Source organism: Ixodes scapularis, unplaced genomic scaffold (genome assembly GCF_016920785.2).
Source record: "Ixodes scapularis isolate PalLabHiFi unplaced genomic scaffold, ASM1692078v2 PGA_scaffold3__209_contigs__length_174095766, whole genome shotgun sequence".
Lineage (NCBI taxonomy): Eukaryota > Metazoa > Arthropoda > Arachnida > Ixodida > Ixodidae > Ixodes > Ixodes scapularis.
In genome coordinates, this window is record NW_024609868.1 from 31,625,971 (window position 1) to 31,649,874 (window position 23,904).

General features: G+C 44.5%; 1 protein-coding gene across 1 annotated transcript; it reads left to right on the forward strand.

Moving 5' to 3' along the window:
- Nucleotides 1–3,305: 3,305 nt before the first annotated feature.
- Nucleotides 3,306–23,682, forward strand: LOC8025472 (the record flags this gene model as incomplete). Its single annotated transcript, XM_042292691.1, has 5 exons — nt 3,306–3,475; nt 6,811–7,105; nt 17,051–17,200; nt 18,869–19,074; nt 22,442–23,682. Coding segments are annotated over 5 exons (1,131 nt in total), but the record flags the coding sequence as incomplete, so codon positions are not given.
- Between the last annotated feature and the right edge of the window lie 222 nt (nt 23,683–23,904).

A 23,904-nucleotide genomic window follows, 5' to 3' on the forward strand; every position in this document is an offset into this window, starting at 1 on the left:
CAGGGTGCGGCGAGTTCTGAGCATTTCATTATCGCTCCTCAGCCAATGAGATTGCGGCGTTCAAGGATAAGAACAGCGAAGAACACACACACACACACACACCAATTTCAAAAGGAATGACGCCACTGTGAGTGGCGTCATTCCTATACATGTCCGCATAAGGACATGTATAGATGACAGTGGCGTCAATCCTTTCCAAAATGAGGCAGGAGTGACCGTTAACTTTGTTACCGTACTAGAACCGTATCTTAACAGCACCTTTATTTCGTTTGACAACCAGCTTTTTCTTTAAAAAAGAGGCATCTGCATTGCGTCGTGCGAGGCTGCCATACTGTGTAATACTTTTTTAGCAACAATTAGCGCCGAGATGTTTCGGTGGCGCCCTCCTATGGTTTCTATCCGTGACGTCACGACTGGGATTTGCCTCGCAGTGACGTCACCAGTTCTTATTCTGACTACTTAACATCAGGTGCGACGACGAGGTAGGTGGTGTGTTTAAAAAGCACAGTGGAAACTAGAAGCCATCGCAATCCGAAACTAACACCGTCAAAGTTGACAATCTAAGAATGCTCATATGCCCATGGTTTGGCCAATCGTGGAAAACTGACCGCAGCGACGCTTTTGGTCGTGCACATCGCTAATAGATCGGGCGCTCGAAAAGATTCTTAGTGAGTTTAACGCTTTTAAAGTTTTTAGATACGTAGATGATTTTTTTTATTGTTTTTAATGAACGATCGTCTTTGACGTACCCTGAGGAGGTGAATCCAGTGGTAGAGGCTTTTAGATAACATGGGAATGGATTAACTTTCACCCATGAACTGCGTAAGCAGGGTAATCTACAGTTTTTAGATTTGAGTTTTAAGGTCCTAGAAGAACGCACGTGTTGCATGTATTCCCCACGGTCCCGGAACGTACTCCTGCCCTATGGTTTCGCGCATTCCAAGGTAGTAGAAAGAGGAAACGCCATGCTATGCCTAGAGTCGGCCGCCAGAAAGTCATGTGCGCATTGGATGCAGACAAGCTTTAAGAACCGAGTGACCAAACTCAATTGTCAGCGGGCTACCCTGAAACGGTAGTAACGAATGTAATAGAAGGCACCCTTCAAAAATTAAAAGGACATACAAGTACGGGAAAGACGCAAACGGCACTGAGCGAAATAAGGCCTGAGGTGGTACCGTATGTGCATCAAATGTCGCACAACCTCAAGAAGGTGGCGAACCACTTCGGTGTACCGCTCGTTTTTTGAGCTCCGAGCAAACTCGGCCAACTCCGCTCTCGTATTACCAGTGGCGGCGGTATAAGGCGAGGTTGCACCACAAAGCATGTTAGGCCATATGTTGAATGCGTCCCCCTTACCTGGTGGAAAGTCCTTCGTAGGAGAAACGGGAAGGTGTGCGTATGACTGACTAAGGGAGCACGAGCAAAAATTAAAGACGAAGGATGTGGCACATTTGCCTGAACGCTGCAGGAAATGTAAGTGTGAGCCGCGTCTTCCCGATAAAACGATTCTGGGTAAGGGAAAGAGCGAGAAAGTACGCCAGTTAATAGAGGCAGACTTTATCAGGAAAAGGGGCACACAAGGCGTAAGCGATACATTCATTTCACCATATAACGCGGAGATAAAATTTTTTGACAAGTTTTTGTAAGTGGCTGAAAAAAAAAAACTGAGTAACTTCCGGCCAAGCGCATGCGCAGACATGAGGAAAGTGACGAGATATGTATTTCTTTCTTTTCTGCACTTTTCAAATATAGTTGCGAGTGGCGCTTTTTTTTGCGCCTTACACCATGCTTCAAAAAGTGGAGAAAGTCGCAGTTAAAAGTCTTACGATATTTAATGTTTGACAATTCACACCAGGCTAAACGAAATTCAGTGATTTTCTTAAATATGCGCCCTAACACGGGCCCGGTCACACAAGCGTCGCGCACTGTGTTTTCGAATGCATTTCGACGTGCGTTTTGGCGTCCTTTCAATTGCTGTGCGCCACGGAATAGCACAAAGCCGTTCTGGAAATAAAATATTGCATTCAAAGACATTTTCAGGTATTTTATAGATGCGAAGATTTGGCATAATATTGTAGTGTCATGCTGTGCGAACGAAGTTGCTTCTATGCACCAGTTTTCACTTCTTCTTTTTTTTAATACTGAGTTTATATGATTTAGTTTAGTCTCAGCCGTCGGTTTGTGGATCTGACCAGAACAACGCAAAAAACTTTGTAAGAATAAAAACAAAACAAGAAACAGAGTTATTTTACGAGACTGTGGCCATCGCTCACTGCGCCCACCTATCAGAACAGAGTTCTAAAGTAACCAAACTGAATGTATTTTGATTAGTTAAAATTTCACTAAGTATACTCCTGAAGTTCCGAAGTTACAGTAAGTAACTAATTTCAGAAGTTACAGTAAGTAACTAACTTCGGGAGTTAGAGTAAGTAACTAAATTCAGAAGTTGAGGTAAGTTACAGTAAGTGACTGTATCACTATACGACCTACGGTTACATTTGAGAGTAAATTGTAATTTAGATCAAATACCATTACTTCCCACACTGATCTCGACAAATACGCAAATTCAAATTGCTTAAGCCTCAACATCAGCAATACACGTCGTCACTTCCTGACAGTGTATCATAAGCACAAAACTTCATCAAAACAAAGTGGCGCCATTATCTTTTCCGCGTTGAAAACTGAACCACTGGTATCAATCGTATACTTCTATGTATTGAGATACTTCAAACGTAATTGAAACGTAATTAATTGCTTTTCACAATAAATCTAACTGCTTCTAAATGCATTGGTAGTAATGTGACTGCCAGTGTACCTAATTACATTTTATTTGTAAAGTTGTAACTTGCTTCTTTTTCTTCTTTTTTTAGGAGTACCATTGCCAGTGACAGTTTCAGAAACGTAGGGTGTGGCGAGTCACGAGCCTCTCATTATCGCCCCGCAGCCTATCAGAGTGCGGCATACGAGGATGAGAGCAGTAAAGACCAATCACGAAGCAAGGAAACATCATAAGCCACGCCCCGCGTTTCTTAAGCTGCCTGCGACCATAAAAAAAGAAGAAAAAAAACTAGCGACAGCAAAACACATGCACACGCACGCACACACACACACACACACACACACTTTTTTTTATGGCTGAGTGCGCAGGTGAGTTCTTCATTCGACTAAAAGTCTTTCCTTTTCTGCACCGCAATCTCAGATGTTAAACGACATCGCTTTTTTCTTTCTTTTGTCGCATTTGCGCATTTAAACGGGCGTATTTCGGTCGTTTCCACATTCGCGGACGGTGTTTCGATTAAGACTGAATTGTCGTCGTTCTGTCGCAGGTCTTCCTGGGCAGCCCGTCCGAAGGCGAACTCCACCGGGGCGACCTCGTGCTCAAGATCGGCGAACGCGACACGGCGCGAATGACCCACAACGAAGCGACCGAACTCATTCGAAACAGCGGAAACCACCTCAACCTTCTCATACAGAGGTGAGCAGCTGCTCGCCGCCTCACCCTTACGCAGTCACACTTAAACTGCGATTAAGGTTGCCCCGTGTAACATAGGGTATGAGAAACCTTTGACGGACGACTGAAAGAGTGACTCAGCGCTGTATTTAAAAATAACAAAAAAAAAGTACCTTCATTATGTTGAGAAGGTAGTCACTGCGAACATTACGCACAAGTTGAATACCTAGCAATGCCATCTGGTTTGTGAATGCCCCATGTATGATGAGGAAAGAGAGGTGCTACTCGGAGGTCTCTACCGACTTGACTTTTGAACGTTCTCTCTGCGAAAAGTCCTATGTGCCTGCCTAAGATAGCTCGAAAAGTATTGACAACCCACGATTTGTAAAACTCGTGCAAAACGGTTGGAAAACGGGTCCTCACGGTGCATGGTCTGGATTGATACACGTGTGACGTAAAGCGAGTACTCGCAGTATGTTCCAGCCATTTGTTTCAACGTGTAATAACGTGTAGCGGCTCTCATTGAGCTCAGATAAATATCAATCAATATCAATACATTCACACAAACCTCGTCAGAGGCTTACAAAATCGACGTACCCGTGACAAAATGCGCGCTGCAGATCCCTCTTTGCTCGTTCGGCTGCCATTGTGGGACCGTCTAGCTTCCTCTCCCCTCTTAGAAAAAAATAAATAAATAAAATTGACGTTTTCTCTTTTGTGTAAAATTTATTAGTGCAGCCGTATGCGACACAGTGACAGTGCGTTGGCATTATGACAAACAAAGCGTCCCACGACGCAGCTTTCGCTTCCGTTGCAGCCTTGGAACGGCGCACAAACCCATTTACCTTCCAACCAAGCAGGGGGCGCTAGCAATGTGCTTTTTTAGCGCACACGCGACAACTTTTTTGTCATATGTCGATTGCCGCCAAACGCTGGCTACGTTTCATGAGTAGCATCCGACGTTGAGAGAGCTCCTTGTTAATTTGATGTCTGTATATATATATATATATATTTTTTTTTTTTTTTTCTGTTCTCCGTTTCTACTTTTCCTGCCCCTTTTTTGTTTCCCCCAATCGTTAAGGCAAGCCGCCTGAAGCGACCTCTGGAAGCCCTGAGAGTGGCAACCGTCGTTTCGCTAAAAGACTTTAGCTGCGTCTGCACTCTATCTGGAAAGTCCCCTTGCCCGCAAATCATATGGGAGGCCCATAAACGTCATTCTCATCTGTCACAACGCAAACCTTTTTTTCTTTTTTTCTTTTTTTTGGAGGAGGGGGGTTTAAAACTTATTTTCAGCTTCGTCATTGGGCGAGTATCGTAGATTGCAGCGATTGGCCCTCTCAAGTATTATGCCGGAAAACACGTACTCCAGCTTTCCTAGAGAGTGTGTTGGCAAACGGCGGTGTTTCTGCGAAAGCTTAAAAAAAAAAAAAAACCTAAAAATATGCTGTTCGAGATAAAAAGAAACTATTTGCGGGAACAAACTACCAGCCTTGGCGGACTTCAAAAAATGCAAAAAAAAAAAAAAAAACAATTTAGCAATTTAATTTACTAAAATTTACTAATTATATTTTAATTAGTGAAAATAAACATATGGTTCCACTAAGAAACTTGCTAAGCGTCATCGAAAACCACTAAATCAACTCTAGAAGGATATAAGGCAGGGGCAGCATTTTACGGCGTACTGAAAAAGCGGTCAGTTTGGATGTGTTTCTTTCTAGGTTTCGGTTTTTTATTGGAGCGCATCTTCGCGTCCGCGGTCCTGCTCCCCTGTGGTCGCGGCGCGAAACCACCACCTCCCCTCCCGTCCCCTCCCCACCTCATACACGTGTGCGCGTCTCGGCCACTGGAGAGCAGGACCGCGGGCGCTGGGATGCGCTCCCATAGGCAGTATTCCCTGGCGGCCATAGCTGTGTGCGCGAATGCTGAGCGCGTACTGGTGGCGAGCTTCCACAGTTCTCTTGCAACGTGCAGCCCACACCACCAAGGTTGCCGGTCTTAGGAGCTTATTAATGAGAGCTCGTTCTGAGCATGAGCTCTAAACAGCACCCTCAAATATGGCGTCCAGGGAATACCCCCTATAAAAAACATAAACCACTAAACGCGTCAAAATTGAGCGTTTTTACGGAACGACGTGAACTTTTTGCCACTGCCTTATACTATTTTAGAAATAGTTGATTTAGTGGTTTTCGATGGTGCTTAGCAATTAGTAACTTGTAGTTAATTATTTTGTTTTTTGCTAATTAGTAATTAGTATTTTTATGCAGTCCTTGACGTTTGCCAAACCTGGTAGGTTGTACCCGCAAAGAGTTTCTTTTTATCCCGAACAGCATAGTCTTTGGGATTTTTTTTAAAGCTTTCGCAAAAACACCCTCTATCTCTAATTTTTTTAATTGTTTTAAATAGATTTGACTACCTCCGTGCTTTGGCTGAACCTCCAATCCTCAATACAATGTAAATACATACCTAAAGGATGGCCGCCCGTCTACTTCAAAACAGATCGGGCGGAGAGCCAATCACAGCGATCTACGGAGGAGAAAATTTGGCAAATAATGAAGTGATTAGAGAGAATTTATTTTCAAGTGCAGAGGAGTGGCAGCACCGCTAAAGCAGAAGCCAAGACATCATTTGTATAACTTTTACTTGATTAAAAAGAACAAAACCAAAACAAAGACACGAGGCCCAGAAATTGCTTTGGCCAAAAGAAAAACGAGGTAACGTGGAAATTCGGGCGAGCGGGAAGGCGACGAGCGGTCATTCTGAAAGTGTTTGCCATCTTTGTCAATAGGGCTGTGGAGCACAATTGAGCATGCGCAGAAGCTTTCTTCTGGGAAACGACACACGCCGTTGCGCAAGCGTCCACAGCCCACCGTCTCGGCATTTTTTTCCTCGATGATAAACCCTGGAAAGGTGTATACCTACTCCCCTACTAAAGTCCCGTCCACGGTGGAAGAAGATAGAGGTGTCTGAATAAGGCCAGCCAAGGCGGCAAAAATGTTGCCCCGGCTTCGCGCACCTCCCGACAGGAGCACTGTCGGTTTGGGGCCTTCGTGCAGGATTGGTCGCGCAGCCCGTTGCACGAAGCGCCATCTCACGTTGTTTGTCAGAAATGCGAGCGAACTTTGGCCACACTTGCTCCGTGGCGAGGCGGCGTCGTTCAGACGCGTCTCTCTTCTTCCATCGTGGATTTCACGTGACGTCATTGCACCATGCTGGTGGTCATCGCTACTTGCATGCTGCGGACGGTACGCGTTCGGCAGCAAGGCCACGGCAATGGCCGCTGATGTGACGTGAGTGCAATCCACGTCTAGAGATAAATGAGTACGCCATGGGTCACATGACATGGCCAACCCGTGCTGCAGGGCGCCAGGTCCCTACTCCCCGGCGTCGACCCCGACGACCCCGAAGGCCCCCGGCACCGTGGGCGGCGGCCACCCCCTGGCAGGGGCCACGTTCCGGCCGGCGGGGCCCCCGTCGTACGCGTCGCCCCAGAGCCCCGGCGTGACCATCACCACGCAGAACGTGAGCGTGCCCCAGATGGGTGGTCCCCAGGACGGGGGCTACTCGTACGAACTGCGCCAGGGCTTCCTGGTACCCGAGCAAATGGTCGAAAACAAGATCGACTCCCTCAAGGAGCAGGCCAAGATCACCAGCCAGGTGAGAGCTCCGCGGCAAGAGAGGCGACACCACATAGACCAGAAGGCCATAGTGCTGAATTAGCCCCGTCTGCCAGAGGTGGCGAACGAGGTGACAGAGGAGTATTGCGTCACTGTTCGGCCGTGACTCGTCTCCAATCAGCGAGGACATGAGTGTCAGACGAACGCTGACGCAGAACTCGTATCTGATCCGTGCTCCTGGTTCGGCTTCTTAAGGTGGCATTGAAAAATCACCACTACGGCCTCCTTATATCTGGGAGGTGTTGAGATGGCGACAAAAACGTATTTGGGAGACGGAGCATAGTGTGTCTCCGCGCCACTCCACTCGGGGGTTAGGAGAATTAGTCATTAGTTGCTTACACAGCGGGAGGTTCGCCTGCCAGAACATGGCGACATCGCTACCCACTAAAGCCGAGAAATTTAGCTAGTGCAGTACGTCTGCTGGACTGGGGTCTTTAACGTGCACCACAGAGTAGTGATACACGATCGCACACCAGTACGACGCTCATCTACTAGATTGAAATGGGCAGGGGTGGGGATTGAACCCAAGATGCCTGAGTTCTGCAGCGCGATCTAAGAGAAGGAAAACAAGTGAGACGTCGGCTTGTCCTTTTTTCGGTCTCTTGAACTGTTTGTTGTTTCCCTCTTCTTACCACAGTCTCGGGTATAACTCATTACAATTAACACCTGCAAGATCGCTTTCCTGTTGAGCACAGAGAGAGCCAATCGCGGAGAACAGTTCGCGACTCAAACGGCATGCATGTTTTCCCCATTCCGCTCCTATGTTCCTCTGTTTCACTTTTTTACCGCCAGGCTGATACAGTTTCCCTTGCGCACTAGGACAGATGGTAGCTCCCCATTTCCCTTCTTCGCGTCTTTTCCGCTGAATGGCGCTGCCTCTTTTGTAGTTTTACGAATAGAATCTCCCAGCGAATGACAAAGCGCAAAATGTACAACAAAAAAAAAAAAAAAAAGAAAACGACATGCGCAACTACAATGAGCATGACCCTGCGCATATCCTATTTTTTATATGTATATTCGTATTCTGAGCTTCATCGGTCGCTGTGTTCCTTGTGTTGTGCGCCGGGATTGACTGGCTGCCTTCGTGTTCTGCAGGAAAGCGAACACAGACACTATTTTTTTAAAGTGTGCGTATCTTTTGTAGTGGAGTCATTTGCTTTCAACCCTTCAGTTCGGAAGGATACAGTTTTTGCAAAACACAAAGAGGGAGCCATGTTACACTCCCAGCGCGTCTCCTTCCCAACAAAGAACCTTAAAGAGCCACTGACTGCGAGTTCGATACGAATGGGGCTCAGCAAACGGCAAGAGGCAGTTCCAACATCAGGTAACCGTGCGCAGGATCCAGTTTTTACGAGAGGTAAAGTACAGGGTCTACTAACGCCTGTGAGAGTCTACTCGACTTGGTTTTCGTTTCCTCTAAGATCGCTCGGCAGGACACCTGCTGCGAAATACTTGAAGGCATTTCTGATCACTCTCTTGTTTCTTGCACTCTTACCGTGGCCTGTAAGCCGTCTGCTACCATTAACGTTAAGCAATTTCGTGATTTCAATCGTGCGAATGATGCTCACATTCTGGATACTTTAGAGGAAAGATTTTCTCAGTTCTATGATGTGTTTAAAACTGCAAACTGTTCAACGAATGATTTGTGGTCGTGGTTTAGATATACGGTAGAATATTGCATCCAGAGAAATGTTCCGTTGCGTATCAAGAGGGTGAAAAGGCACAACCCATGGATCACACATTATATTCTCTATTTGAAACGCAGACTACGTCGAGCTCACAAAATTGGCAATCCACATAAAACTTATTCCATACCCTCTTTGCACAGGCAGTAAGAGGCGACAATCAAAACCGATAAATAAAATTTCGTTAATGTCACGTTACATAGTTATTTCTGTAGTAACCCCGGCAATTTTGAAGAATTGTCAAAAGTAAACATGTCTATTTTTAAGGGCATGAATCTGTTCAGGTGGCACTTCTAATGGGAACCAATTGACTTCTAACGCCTTTAATGACTATTTTCTTTCTGTATTTACTGTCGATCAAGGGATAGTTCCTGAATATAATGTTCCTCGTAGAACTATACCTGAATTTACTATTTCCGAGGAAGGCGTTTTGTCGGCCATCCTTGATAATACACCAAACATTTTTCTCTTTAGGTACGCCGAATGGTCAGCTAAGTTCCTGCGCTTGATTTACTGCCATAGCCTCAGCACAGGCACCGTACTCGACGAGTGGAAAATTCCCACAGTATTACCTATATTTAAATCAGGTGACAGTCACTGTATCGCCAATTACATACCTATTTATCTTTTGTCTACGACGTAAAGTACTTGAACATGTAATTTTTACGCATCTGATTGTATTCTTCAAGAATTGATCATTTTTTTCAGGATGAACAGCATGGGTTCAGACGCGGGATGGACACAGCAACTCAATTAGTTCCCACGATACACGAATTTTCGGCCACCATTGATGCAGGCGGTCAAACTGACGTAATATTTCTAGATTTCGCGAAAGCTTTTGATCGCGTTTCCCATCAAAAACTGTTATGTAAGTTGCGTTGTATTATCACTAACAAGCACATATTACATTAGCTCGATCCTTATCTAACAAATAGACCACAGTGTGTAAGTGTTGGTGGTGTTTTCTCGCCTGAATCGTGTCTTATCGGGTGTGCCCCAAGGATCGGTTCTTGGGCCACTCTTCTTTTTAATATTTATCAGACTTGAAAATAGATAATCCGACCACTCGGTGTCGCTTTTTCGCCCACGATTGTGTTTTATTTTCTAGTGTAAAGAGTCTGTCAGACCAAGAATCACTTAATCGCTGTCTCTCTTTGATTCCTTCGTAGTGTAGAATGTGGAAAATGGTTTTCAACTCCAATAAGTGTGTTCAAATGACTGTAATGCGTAAACATATACCTTTGCCTTTCTCGTATTCTATAAACGCCAAACCACTGGTGTCTGTTGATCAATTACGATATCTCGGTGTCTTAACCACTTTAGATCGAAATTGGAACGCCCATATAAACAAAATATCTAAAAAGAGCTATGCAGAAACTGTGGTTTTGAAACGCAATCTTTGCCACTGCACTTTTGAAACTAAGTCGCGCCTCTAAAACTATTACGAGACCCATGTTAGAGTACGAGACTGTTGTCTGGAAACCCCCCCCCCCCCCCCCTACTAAGTCTTTAATCAATATGCTTGAGGCAGTTCAAAAGAAAGCAGTGCGATTTGTGTATAATCAATATAGTTTCATATCTTCAATTTCCGACTTATATGTTTTGCCTGGATTGTGCGATTTAGCAACACAAAAAAAACTAAACCGCGTTAAAAAAAAAAAAAATTTCAATGTGTTCCAAGGCAATTTGCGTTTGTGTTTTTGCCATTACATGGCATTTAATGAAACCAGGCCCACACGAAACAAACACCATATCTCACTGAACCGTTCTGTAGAGCCACTTCGTGTAAAGCCTCCTTTCCAGATACTGTGTGAATGAATGGAACAAGCGTATCAAAGGTGTTGTTAATTCGGTGTCACTTGCTACTTTTAATGATGCTCTATATTAGCACTTTGCCGCGTAGCTAATTTACTGTCCTGTTATTTATCCATGGTTACCTTGGTATACGGTGCACGGTTACACTTGTACGACCCCCTGCTTTGGAGTTCAAAGTGAATACTGGCAGTATATACAAAATACAAAATAAAATCTGCGCGTGCGCAGTGACAATAAGCAGCACCGCCTCTGCATCATGACGTCCTTTTTTCCCTGAAATCAACACGCGTCTTCAGTCGTGGCGTGCTACACGAAACAGTGTAATTTGGTACTCCTCAAAGTGTAGGATATCACTCCAAGAAGAGAATAGATATAGGTTTATAAAGAAAGGACGGAGAGGTTAACCTGAATGTAGGTTCAGGCTGGCAACCCTGCACCGGGGATGACTGTAGGGAGTATGAATGAGGGAGCATTTAGAACCATTGTTATAACACCGACTAAGCAAGAATCGCTCCACTAGTTGAGTTTCTTTAAACAAGTCTGCGCGTGTACGTTTCGCGTTTTACCAACTAAATATAGACGTTTGCAAGCAGCCGTGCTTCGAGGGCTAGTCTGGCCACCGTGGATGAAAAACCTTTTGTTCGGGCGCCAGTCTGGAAACTGTGGGTACATCTCAGCAATGCTTGACTATCGCACGATCTACCCACGCTAACAACAAGATGGCGGCGCCCAGAGGCCCTACTGGCAAACATCTATACTTAGATGCCCAATACTGTAGGATTGAAGACAAGCTCGAAAGGCGTCTAGCATGCAACCATTGGTATATTATGGATGACCATCCGTATACACGCACTCTAAACCAAAGCCGTCCACGGAACTCGAACGAGGCTAGACAAACACGTCGGCACGAGGTGAGATAAAAAAAAAAGAAAATAGAGTTTTAGGGGAGCGTCTTAACTCGAAAGACGTATGACGACTCAACGCCAGAACTAACAGATATTTTTTTTTTTTCTTTTCTTTCTGGGAGCCAGCCGACAACACGTATACATGAATTTATCGCCTCTTTGTCTTCTGCTCTCTCGCGGTTGCGCTTCAGAAGACTGAAAGATCAAAGACGCGAGAAGAAAGAAAGAAATAATAATAATAAAAAGAAGCTCAGAATACTAAAGATAGAGAGGGTACCTTCAAGGGCTGGAGGGCCGCCAGGAAACGCTGACCCGGCCCCAGAGAGAGACAGAGAGGAAACTAAGCCGGTGGTGTGCGTTCTTGAGACTCGTATCACTGCGCCTTGAAGGAATAAAAAAAAAAAAAAAGGTGGACTTGTTCGGGGATTACACCTTTTGCAAAAATCCCAAAATGCCGCGCGCGGAGTGCGCAACGAATCATGGGAACGTCAATGTGTCGCGTGTGACTGCGGGCCCAAATTGCCGACGGCGCATTGTGTGCACCTGGGAATAAAGGGCGATTCACACACTTGCGTGAGTCCGATCGGTTGCTATGGCAACAGCAGCGTCGGCTCCAACAAAACCGGTGTTTGCCCCGTTTTGTTGGAGCAGACGCAGCCTTTTGCCATAGCAACCCTCGCCCTCGGTCGAACTCAACGCAAGTGTGTGAGACGCACTTAAGCCGAGCGATGACGCAGAGGTAGTGTCCACTCCGTGAGCGGCATTCGGCTGCCGTGTTTTCGGACGGGATGTTCCACAATATATATGTGACTGTGAACGCATGAAATTAATGCCCGAGGCTTTTCGAAGAAACGAAAATATATCACCCTTATTTTTGAGACTTGGAAATTAAGCTGCTAGCTCATTATCGGTGCTTGTGTCACACTACACAATATAGCAACTGCGAAGAGAAAAAAAAAATTTTTATGGTGTTAATTCAAATAATGCAAAGGTGCAAGCGAGCTGGACAAAAATGACAATAATAATCCCTGGAGATGGGAATCAAGGGGGACAAAGGACATACACAAATCTCCAAACACAGCTAGGTGACATGGGGTGCGACCGAAAAAAATCCGCCTGGTCCTTGTATCGAACCACGGAACACTCCATTTCCAGTGGAGCACTCTACCAACTGAGTTAAGCCAGAATTTTTTTTTTCCATTCTTACTCAGCTAACCAGAACTTAGACGTCTGTGGAACAAATGGATTTTATCAGCTGCCATCAATTAATGCAGAGGTCATTCTTGTCCAGCTCGCTTGCACCTTTGCATTAATTGCATTATTATCGTAACCTCAAAATACAGGCCGTTCACCCTTGTCGGTGTTAGGCTGGTGGCAGCTGATAAAATCCGTTTGTTCTACTGACGTCTTACTTCTGGTTAGCTCAGTTGGTAGAACACTCCATTCAAATGGAGAGGTCGCTGGTTCGATACCAGGAACAGGAGGATTTGTTTTCCGCCGCGCGCCAGTCACCTAGCTGTGTTTGGAGTTTTGTGTTTGTCCTTCGTCCTCCTCGTTCGCCTTCTTCAGCTTTTATGGGTCTTTTCTTGGTCTGTATGTACCTCTAAACTTTGTGTAAATTGAATCATCGCGCTCATGGAGTAGGAACATTTCTAAACGCAAACCAGTCCTAATCTTCAGCAAATAACCTTAAACGTATAAAGTGTTTGTATTTTTTTTATTTTGGTTTCTTTCAGTGTACCATATATCTGTGACAGCGTGATATAGTTAATTTATTCGGTGTTGCCATTTAATTCGTGTCCTAAGACCAGTACCACACACCCCAACCCTCCTGGGTAGTAAAACTAACCTGGCTCCTTGCGTGTTTGCCCCGTTTTGGAAAACGTGAGGAGCCAGCATCCCTGGCACCATCCATTGAATCCATTTAAAATCGCTCCGCACGTTTTATACTTTCTAACTATCACCGTACAGCCAGCGTCACCTCCATGAAAGCGTCTCTATATTTGCCCAACCTCTCCTTTCGTAGAAAAATAGCTCGCCTCTGCTTATTTCGCAAGATTTATCACTCTAACCATCACTTCGAACCTCACTATTTTCAGAACTATCATACATATCGCCACGTACCGATCATCCACTAAAAGTGGGAATCCTCTACTGCATCACTTCCACTTTTTATGCCTCCTTCCTACCCTTGACCTCCGTCGACTGGAATCGCCTTCCCGCGTCCGTAGTCGCTCTTACTGGCGCTGCTGATTTAAAAACCGGCATCACTGATGTCCTGAATAATGTTTCATAGCGATTCTGTGCCATGTGTTTTTGTTTTTTTCGTTTTGTTTTCATTGTTCAATTTATATTGATGTATAATTCCCCTCCTCTCAGTAATACCTTCGGGCCTTGAGAAAATAATAAATGAAAATGAAAAAAACAAAGTTAGAATGCTTTATTCTTACTTTTATTTTTCAACCAACCGATAGGGCAGGCCGATCCCCATACATTTAATGTTATCTTCTTTCGATTGTTTTTCGTTCTCTGGAGTCCTTCACGCATCCTTCTAGTGATGTGGGTGATACGAGTACACGCGCACTCGATGACATCAAGTGCGCGTGCAATTGTACTGGATCTTTATACAACCGCGTTCGCAACCGCTTCGCGAACGCGGATCCGCTTCCAGTGTAAATGAGCGGCTAGTCACCAGCCACAACAACGAGAATTTTGTCAACATTGCGTAAGAGCCACTATACTTTTGTTTAAAAAGCTCCAGGAGACAGTTTCTTTTTCAAACTATGCTAAGCGATGGAAGACATCTCACGAGCACGTGTAAACGGAAAGCGTAAATACAAAATCAAACGCGAGCCTAATAGTGTTTTACTGAAATAATGTTATAACATACTTGTTTTTCAGTAGAAATTTGAACGGTTTGTTTTAAAGGTTGAAACTTTGCGCACTACAGATCCCAGAGACCCACGCGCGACTCTGATAAACCCGGTGATCTTCCAAAGCCTTACATACTCTCGAGCTCCTCTCCCTCGGTGCGCACAGGTGGTCGAGCTCCTCCTCGCCTACCCCTCTGGTCATATGACCTTCCCATTAACCAATCAGCGTCTAGCACCTCACTCCTCTTCTCCCACCCGTCGATCAATCAGCGTCGAGCCTCGCGGTCACGCTTTTATCCAGGTTTCACGAAATGCCGAACAGCTAGGCAAAGAACGTTTCATCTTAACATAAAAAAGTACGCTACGCTTCGCACGATTGTCACAAGACTCACAACTGGCACTGAGCGCAATCTCCATGCCGCGACTGTCGCTTTCCCGCAGTGCATCGGTATCCGACGAGACGCGCACTTAACGGAGCAAACAGTCCTGCCCACTCCAAACATATCTCGGACAGTAAGAAATATTTAAAAGAATTCCCACAGTCTGTTGCAACATAAGATCTGGAGTAGGAGCTCCGCTTTCAGCATACCTTCGTTGCCTTCCGTGGTGCTTTGGCTGCTCGTGGGTTGAGTGTTATCGATTCACATGGTCGCATGTATCGAGTAATGTTTGTTAAAACAACTGTCGTGTTGTTGTTTCTATGTTGCTTTTTTCTCACTGTTAATGTTTTCGTATGCATGCAAAAACTATCCCCCTTGGCCATCTGTGCGGTTCAAGGTATTTTTGAAGAAAGAAGGTGAAAAGCTTGCGCTGGAGGCGGAGTTTGTGCCGCAGATCTTATGTTGCAACCGCAACAGATTATCCTCAGTGTTCGACACGAAAGTCAAATCGAATCAAACTTTATTCGAATTGATAATCGAACGTTTATCAAATTCCCACATGCTTTAATCAAATTCCCACATGCTTACCGTAACGGCCTAGCAGGGATGCGGGGCTGAGTTATTAGTTTCGTTGTTCAAAAGGAGAACTGGATGTTTGGTACAATGTTGGCGTCATGAGAGCGATATGTGCTCTCTCTTCCGAGCGCACAGCGCGGTAGACTGTGTCTTCTCTTTGTATCTTTTCTCCCTTCTTCGCTATACTCAAGTTTGGGACATGAGGGCACTTAGGTAATTAATTTTCGTGCAGGAAAATCCGAAGTTCCGCGTCGACCTTAAAAATAACTTTCCAGTCATTCCTTTTTTAAAAGTATGACGCACATGGGCCGCATTATTCGACTGCCACGCGCACCGTGATGCAAAACCAGAACTATACTCTTCGTCTTACCCTCGCTTGGATCATAAGAAAGGTTACATTCTTGAGAACAGGACCTTGGAAGTCGCTGGTTTCGTGACTTTTCTTCCGCAGTGGAGGCAGCTTCCAAGGCTTCTCCTAGCCTCCCCTTTGTATCCCTTTTTAGTAGTGTAATCACCTGGTTTTCTAATGGTGTGTGAACATAAAAAGCTCACCACAGGACCACTAAGAAGTACCAGTTCGGATATATATTATGAGTAGGGTTCCGTGTTTTCAGATAAATCCAAAAACTCCGAAAACACCTGCCGATAAATTTTTTTTCCAATTGAGATTTATACGATAAACTCCAAACTTTAATATAATCACGTAAAAAAAAAAGAACTAGAAAACAGTGTTTTACCATTAATTTTGGACAGCGCACAGGGTCAATGGTCTTGAGAAAATGTCACCCCCGTTTTCTTTCAAATCTCGGACCATTGGCAGAAGGAATCCTACCGCTTATCTCGTCAAGGTTCATCGGAACAACCGGCATTTCGGGTCTCGACCAAAAAAAAGCCGCTCTCCCGGTTTCCAAATTGGGCCATACTATTTGTTCCTCATAAAGGTAGGAAGGGTTGTGTTTTTGTAACAGTGAAAGCGATGAACCATACAGATTTCATCGAAGGGGGGGAAGAAGCGGCGGGCAGTTGAAGCCTTTATATTACACACCCTTTACCACGCCGCGCAGCCGCTGCGTAGGTTGATGGATATAGGATGGGATGAATGCGAGCTTCCCAGCGACTGCCTTCAGGATCGAAGCAATAGTTGTTTGCAACTTTTGTAGTGGGACAAATTAGCATCGCCAACGGCAATGGCGCCAACGCCAAATCCAGCTGAAGAAATATTAATCGTTACAAACGCGTTCTTTTGCATCTGCACAGGTTTCGCCCAGATATTTTTCTGTTAAGAATACTGCAGAATTAAGCTCCGAATTTCTGAGAATTGGGAATCGAAGAAAAATAAACTCCGACTTTTCGGCAAAAAAAAAAAAAAAAACTCCGAAAAACGACCACGAGTTTGGCGAACAATAAACTCTGAAAACACGGAATCCTACTTATGGTAGAATGACACACAAAAAAGGTAGTCAACATAAGATTTCATTGCCGTACCTCTACTATAGTCCATTTCAAACTAAGTCGGAGCATAGCCAACGCTACGAGGCAATGGGGTCAATGAACTAGCGTCAAAGGAACAGCGTCACGCCAAGACCTCGCGCTTTTAGTCTGCATGTTTGTGTTTCTTCTAGCCTTTGACCGCGCTCTGACCACTTGTGGAGCAAAGTATAACGTCGATCTTTTTTTTCTTTGTGCTGCAGACTTACCGGACCACGCCTCTGATCACCCCGACGGCCAAGCCAAGGCGAGACGTGACGATCGGCTCGTACCTGCGTCACGTTAAAGAACCTTACTTCACGACGATGAAGATGCCAGCGGACGGAATGAACAATCCTGAGGCGATTGCTAGGGTGAATGGAACGCCATACTCACTCTCCCTCTCTCTCTCTATATATATATATTTATACATAGGCATGGTGGCGTGGGGTCCGATGGCGTAGGCACACTGGAATCGAGAACCTTCGGTGATATAACAACGGCCAAATTTATTTCGACGTTTCGGCCGGAATCCGGCCTTCGTCAGGAACAGACGAAGGCCTGACTCTGGCGAAACCTCGAAATAAATCCGTCCGTTGCTGTTGTTTCCCCGAATTTCGTCAGAGGTTTGACCCCTGGCGAAGCCGGGAATATATATATAAGGCGGGAATCAGAGGGCGAGGGGTATATATATATATATATTCCCTCGCCTATGATAATTTCATTTAATTGGCAACTGTTTCGTGGCCGAAGGACTTGTGTCCAATGTGGCAAGTCAAACGCATGAATAAAAATTGCTAATAGCGAGCTTTAGGAAGAAAAAAAGAAAAAAAAAATAAGAAAAGAGCTTCATATGCTGACAGCAGTACAAAAAGTTCTGTGTCAACTGTCAACGGATTTTTGTAATTGCATCTGAGGGGCCTTAAAACTACAGGAATAACTAATAATTCGTGACACGCGCTAGTTCGCCAATAATCGAACCACCTTTGATTTTGAGGGTATACTCAAAAGATGTTTACACTTCATCTTTTTATGTAACATATTATAACAAAAAGTTTGGAAAAAAAAAACAGTCTGCTTGCATGGGTTACCCTAGAGTCACTAAATGAGCTGCGCTTAGAGTATCGGCACTCCGTTCCCCGACATTGTTGTGGGCGCCGCCATTTTGGGGCTTGTGCAGAACAGACGCAACTGCCCATCGTCATGATTCAATAGTGCGACCTCCTCCGCATTAGATTCGGTGTTAGGAAGCTCATGTAATATTGCTTTGCTCTGTCGCGAACTGTTTAAACCTTTTTGGAAGACGGAGAAGGGTTTCTTGTGATTTCAGATAAAGCTTCTGATAACTGGCAGCCATGATTTTAAGCCACAATATGGCCAAGTGTCGTTACTCTGAAGCGTAGCTTATTTAGTGGCACTAGGTTACCCTTTTTCATATACAAATTCGACCAAAATAAATATATGTCTTCTCTGTTTCTTCGAATCGGCTGTCACGGCAGGGAGGCCGGGAAAGTGAACGCTGACCAACCGCAGCGCAGATATATTTCCCTTCAATGCTTTGCCCGCGCTCGAGGATCCTTGATCGCGTCCTATATATTAGCGGAGTGTACATGGAAACTGATTCTTGATTCACGTGGTGCGTACAATAATCGTAGCATCCCAAAGAGGTAAAATCAAAAACGCCATTACTGCGGATCCACTCATTGAAATTCCCGCGTCGCAGGGGTATTAGAGTACCGGCGCTTAGCTGCGCGAGACAGCTTATATTATATTCCATACATTATTTAGCATACAAAAGATACGAAAAAAAACTATTTATGCTGCTCATCTAATAAGCTATAGTATGTTGCAGGTTAAGAAGGTAGGGCGAGGGACACGAAGGTGGGAGTGGCAGAAATGGACGCAACGCTGGCGATGGGAGGAGGAAAGCCCCTCCCCTCCCCAGCGTTGCGTCCATTTCCTTTTCGCCCACCTTTCTTTCCCTCGCACTACCCCCTTGAGTTGCCACCCGCATTAACTTATATATCTTTTTGTCCGCGTAGAAAGTTCAGGAGACCGTGAACCAGGCCGCTTCGGGCTCCAGCTCGCCCAGCTTTGGAATGCCAGCGGGATCCGGGGGCAGTGACACCGGACCCAAGATCGTGCACCGTCAGTACAACTCGCCGTACCATCTCTACTCCAACCAGAACGTTGCTGACACGCTGAGCGCCCAAACGGGCATCAAACTCAGCCCCAACAACCTACAGCCGTGAGTGGGGATCCCGATTGTCCAGTGCCACTTTACACGTAGCTTAGTGCTTGGTCGTGGCGAGTAAAATAAAACATGAGCTTGTCGCTTGGACGTTAGTGTTTGCAGCTGGATTGTGTCTGCTATGCTAGTGCAGTTAAGTGTCGTCACTTGACTCAAAAATATTTTCAAGGTCATATAATGAAAACATTTACAAAGAAAGAGACAACTTATATTAATTCAGCATACCCCTTTAGGAGTATTCAATAAATAAATTATATTTGAAATAATGATGTCTTTTATATTGCAACGAAGTGTTCAACCATTGTCTTCTAGACCTGGGTGATCTCAAACTATGTCCTTAATAGCTTGTAGATTTGGATAATCTCAAACTATGTCCTTAATTGCTTCTAGATCTGGATGATCTCAAATTATGTCCGGATGATGTCAGACCATGTCCGTGATAGCTTCTAGATCTGGATGATCTCAAACTATGCCCTTGATAGCCTCTAGACCCGGATGATGAACCACCAGATAGACCTGAGTTTGTGAAATGTAAGACTGGCAAGCACTACCAGATGTCTCAGATCTATTATTTTTCCTAGGCAAAATAGCCTTGCCGAACTTCTCAAGGAAGCGATATTAAGTGCAAGCACAGTGATCAGGTCTGTACTCACTCCACGTGCAGTGTTGTTAACCGATATCATATGCTTGCATCTAATATTCCTACCTTCTGCAAGTTCCGACTTAACGTGAGAGACGTTCCTGCTCGCTCATCTCATTTTAAGTCGAACTAAAATCATACATTTAGTGGAAACATGCGCACAACTACATTTTTCATGTCATTACGAATGTAATAAATTGTTTGTCACCTTACCCTAGACCGCTGAGGATGCTGGTATCATAGAGATGTATTTTTGAAAATACTATTTCGTTGCATCATCCACATCGCGCGGAAAACTTGCCCTCAGCGACACTTCCATCTGCAAGGTAGACTAACACAGTAGAAGCATGGTTTTTGTAACTACAGCGTGTGTCAATTTGACAGTTGGCCCTTTGAAGGGACCACGTAGATCGGTTTCTTAATGTATCGAACTAAGGTTATGTACAAAAGTGGCCTAAGGTGGTGCCTATATCGTGTACCAAAATTCCAAAGAATTAAGAGTAAACAATTATGAACACAATTTCCTTACCTATGGTGGACGTCTGCAAATGAAAGACACCTGGGTGACGCAACGACGCAACAGATGACGGCAGCGGTCCTTTCAAATGGTCAACGATCCCTTTGACTTACCAGGTCATTATGAAGTCAACATCTTGGTCACACGGTGGCCATCTTAAAAAATACTTGTTAAGAAATGTAATGTTTAGTGGGTTAAAGCAAAGGGGCAGGGGAGAAAAGCTCACCGGAGAAAAGCTCACGCAAAACCGGCAGATGCGGAGAAAAGCTCACCGGCCTTTGAGCGGATGCGGAGAAAAGCTCACCGGCCTTTGAGCGGATGCGGAGAAAAGCTCACCGATTTTTTTTAACTTGGAGGATTCTGTGTCAAACGTGGCAATTTAACACAATTCGCATTCGTCACTTCATTAAAAATATGTCATCTTCTTTGTAATATTCTTGAAGTTCATTGGGCATATTTACTAATTCCTCAGAAATTTGTAATCACCTATTTTGCATATTAAAAAGCCGCAAGTATAAAATCAGAACATCATACACCGGTAAAAAAAAAAAAAAAAAAAAGAAAGACAACGCTTTATTGACAGCTGACAGTGCACCGCCAGTAGCTCTGTCAGATAAAGAGGTTTGTTCTTTGCGAGCTAACATGAATAGCGGTGTGTGAACCATTTCAGCTCTAAATATTGTGTAGTGCCTAATAGATAAGCAGGTGTTTCTTTATATGATCAGTGTCGGCTACGCTGTTTTCTTTCTGTTAATTTCACTAACAAAACTTTAGTTGCGAGAACAGCTTCGTCCTGTCGGGTTTGTTGTCTTCACTCCGTAGTCGTCGTTCGAGCGGTTTTCATCATGCATGACCTTTACCAACTCGCCCTATTCGCTACCTTACAGAGGACCACTTCTCATATAGGTCACCAGTAACAACCGTGCCAGTGTGCAGCTCTGAAGGTCATGGGTGGCTCGCCGTAGAAGGGCACTAGCACACAAAGGCAACGTGTGGAAACACCAGCGCGAACGGCTAGAAAACGTGCATGTCTGTGGAAAAAAGAAGCCTCGATGTCCAACTGACTATCTTTTCCGGTTTTCAAAGGTTAACAAAAGCTTCAAAGAGAATTTCAGGCACCGCGCTGTTGCGCATGCACTTTAGGATTTTCGGCATTTACAGTTTGGATTCTTAGGTTTCAGGCAGACATTATTAAGTTTTCGAACTTTTTCCTGTTCTTCAAGTTCATAAAGTTTTCAGTTAGGCTTTCGTTGCTTAGAGGGTAAGCCACAGAAAACACTCACCCGCAATTATTGTTTTGGGAGCAATATACAAAAATTGACATTTTCTTTTTTACAAAGCCGGCGATTTTTAATGATAATAAATTGGCATATGTTACGCGTGATCCAACAACCTCTATATAAAAAGGAGAAAAAAAAAATCGGTGAGCTTTTCTCCGCATATGCTTAATGGCCGGTGAGCTTTTCTCCGCATCCGCCGGTTTTGCGGTGAGCTTTTCTCCGGTGAGCCTTTCTCCGGCGAGCTTTTCTCCTTGATTCAATGCAAAGTGGCACTCATATTTGATTATTTGTGGGTATGTAAAAACCAACATGAACTCAAAGGTCGATGTAAAAATGTTAAATGTAGATTGAAATTGTTGAGTAGAAAATTTTCTTTCATTAAAATGTGTTGGCATTCCCACGGAATATTATTTTTGTAAGTCCAATTCAGGAAACGACGTAAAATTACGTTTGCATTTTTCTAAAGCATGTCTGAAGAAGGAGCTCTCTCTTTAAAGCAGACCTGAAAGGAAAAGGGGGACAAGTTGAAAATGCTCGAATACGAAAACAAATATTGATGTTTCACAAGGCAAAAATGTATGAATATCCTGGAGCAAACATAGAACGAAACCATTTAAACCGTGTCATAAAGACAAGATTACACCATGCAATTTTTATTTTGCGTTAATTAGTTACCAGTGGTTTCCATGAAACATGCGCTTTTACGAGTCTTGTACAGTGCTGATGCAAAGCTTAGTGGCATATACCAGACTTTCAATTAATGACTTTACTCTAGCAAGCCCACGTCGAAACGTTATTTCCGAGTCTCAACATATGGGGGTAGCGAAAGGGACCTATGATTCGTTCACTGGCAGCGCCAAGCATTGCTCAACTAACCCGACATGAAGTATTTTTATCGATCTCTCTTTCTTGGGCAACAAACGCTAGATCGGGAAGCCCCAGCCCCCAGCAGATGTCCCCCAGAGGGGACGCACTGGGTACCCTGAAGCCAGGCACCAAGATGGGCAACCCGGCAGACATCACCATGTCCCCCACCTACCGAATGATCCACGGCGAGGAGTGGCGAGACATCAAAAAGACCGAGCTCAAGGAGCACAGGCCCGTGCAGAATCAGCTCTACACAATTCAGTCGGACGGACACAGCATCAACGCCTTCGGAGCACCCAAGGGAAGGATCCAGCAGTCCAACAGCTTCAAGACGATCATGTCGACCGTCATGACGCCCAAACTTCTGTAGGCGAGCTACCAGGGCGTTTGCCAATGCCCGTGCGTTTTTCGATGCGCGTCGATGATTCTTTTTTTTTTTTTTTTTTTAATCTAAGTGCACCTGCGATTCAGAGTCAGAGTACAAGCGAAGAACCCACGTAACAAAATCGTTTCTGGAGAGGTGCGCTAAAAGAAAGCCATGACGCGGAGATGGAATTTGAGCAGCTATTGCCACCTTGCAGAAAAATGGCTCTTGGGGAAGTGTGATTTTCCCTCTCGCTTGCTATGAAAGCACTAACAAAAGCAAACTGAATTTTCTGTAAATGTACTTGCTCAACCCATCTCCACCATCGCGAATCCGATCCACTTGCGTAGAAACCGTAAAAGCGTAGAAGCGTTTGAAGGAAAATTTTACCATTGAATTGGAACCTGCATTGAAATAAATCTTCCATGTCGTATGTATTGCCGTCTGTCTAGGCAAACACTAAAGCTGTCTTTTCTATGTGCTTTTTTTTTCTTTGCATGTGTGAGCGTGACCTCTTTTCGACATACTGATGTCTGCCGTCAGTTCTATCAGTGAGTGTGCGATTGTGAATTTCTCTTATCGAATGCATCGTGGTTTTCCCCAAGCCTTACAAATCATCGAATTAGTTACAAGATTACGGATTTTTAACAGCTGCCTTTATATTCAGCACGAGCCGGCATTTGAAGGGAACCACTCTTAGTGTAACGCTACAAAACGCTAGAAACAGAAGCATGGCTTCCACTGTTGTTTTTGAGTCTGTACATTTTGCATTACGAAAAGTGTGATATCTTTTCTTTCACTCAAAAGCACCTGCTGCCTTATTTATTTCAAATAGCTCTGTCTAGTTTCCCAATAACGGAATGGAGTGTTCTACTGTATGCAGGTTATTTGTTGCTGTACAGTAATTTATTGGAATAAAAACCAGATGTCAAAGAGATGGCACAACCCGTTTTGCTACTATTTCAATAGATACTCACATCAAAGTGCCTTGCACATTTTATTTTGTTTGTTCAGGAAAGAAACTAAAGCTTAAAGGACCTACAAAAGGATGGTGCTCTTGGAAACTTCAAAGCATGATAATACTTCGATTTATTGAAATCTCGAAATATTATTGCGCAACTGCCAAGGCAGCCTGAACAGACAAAAAAGAAATGCAGAG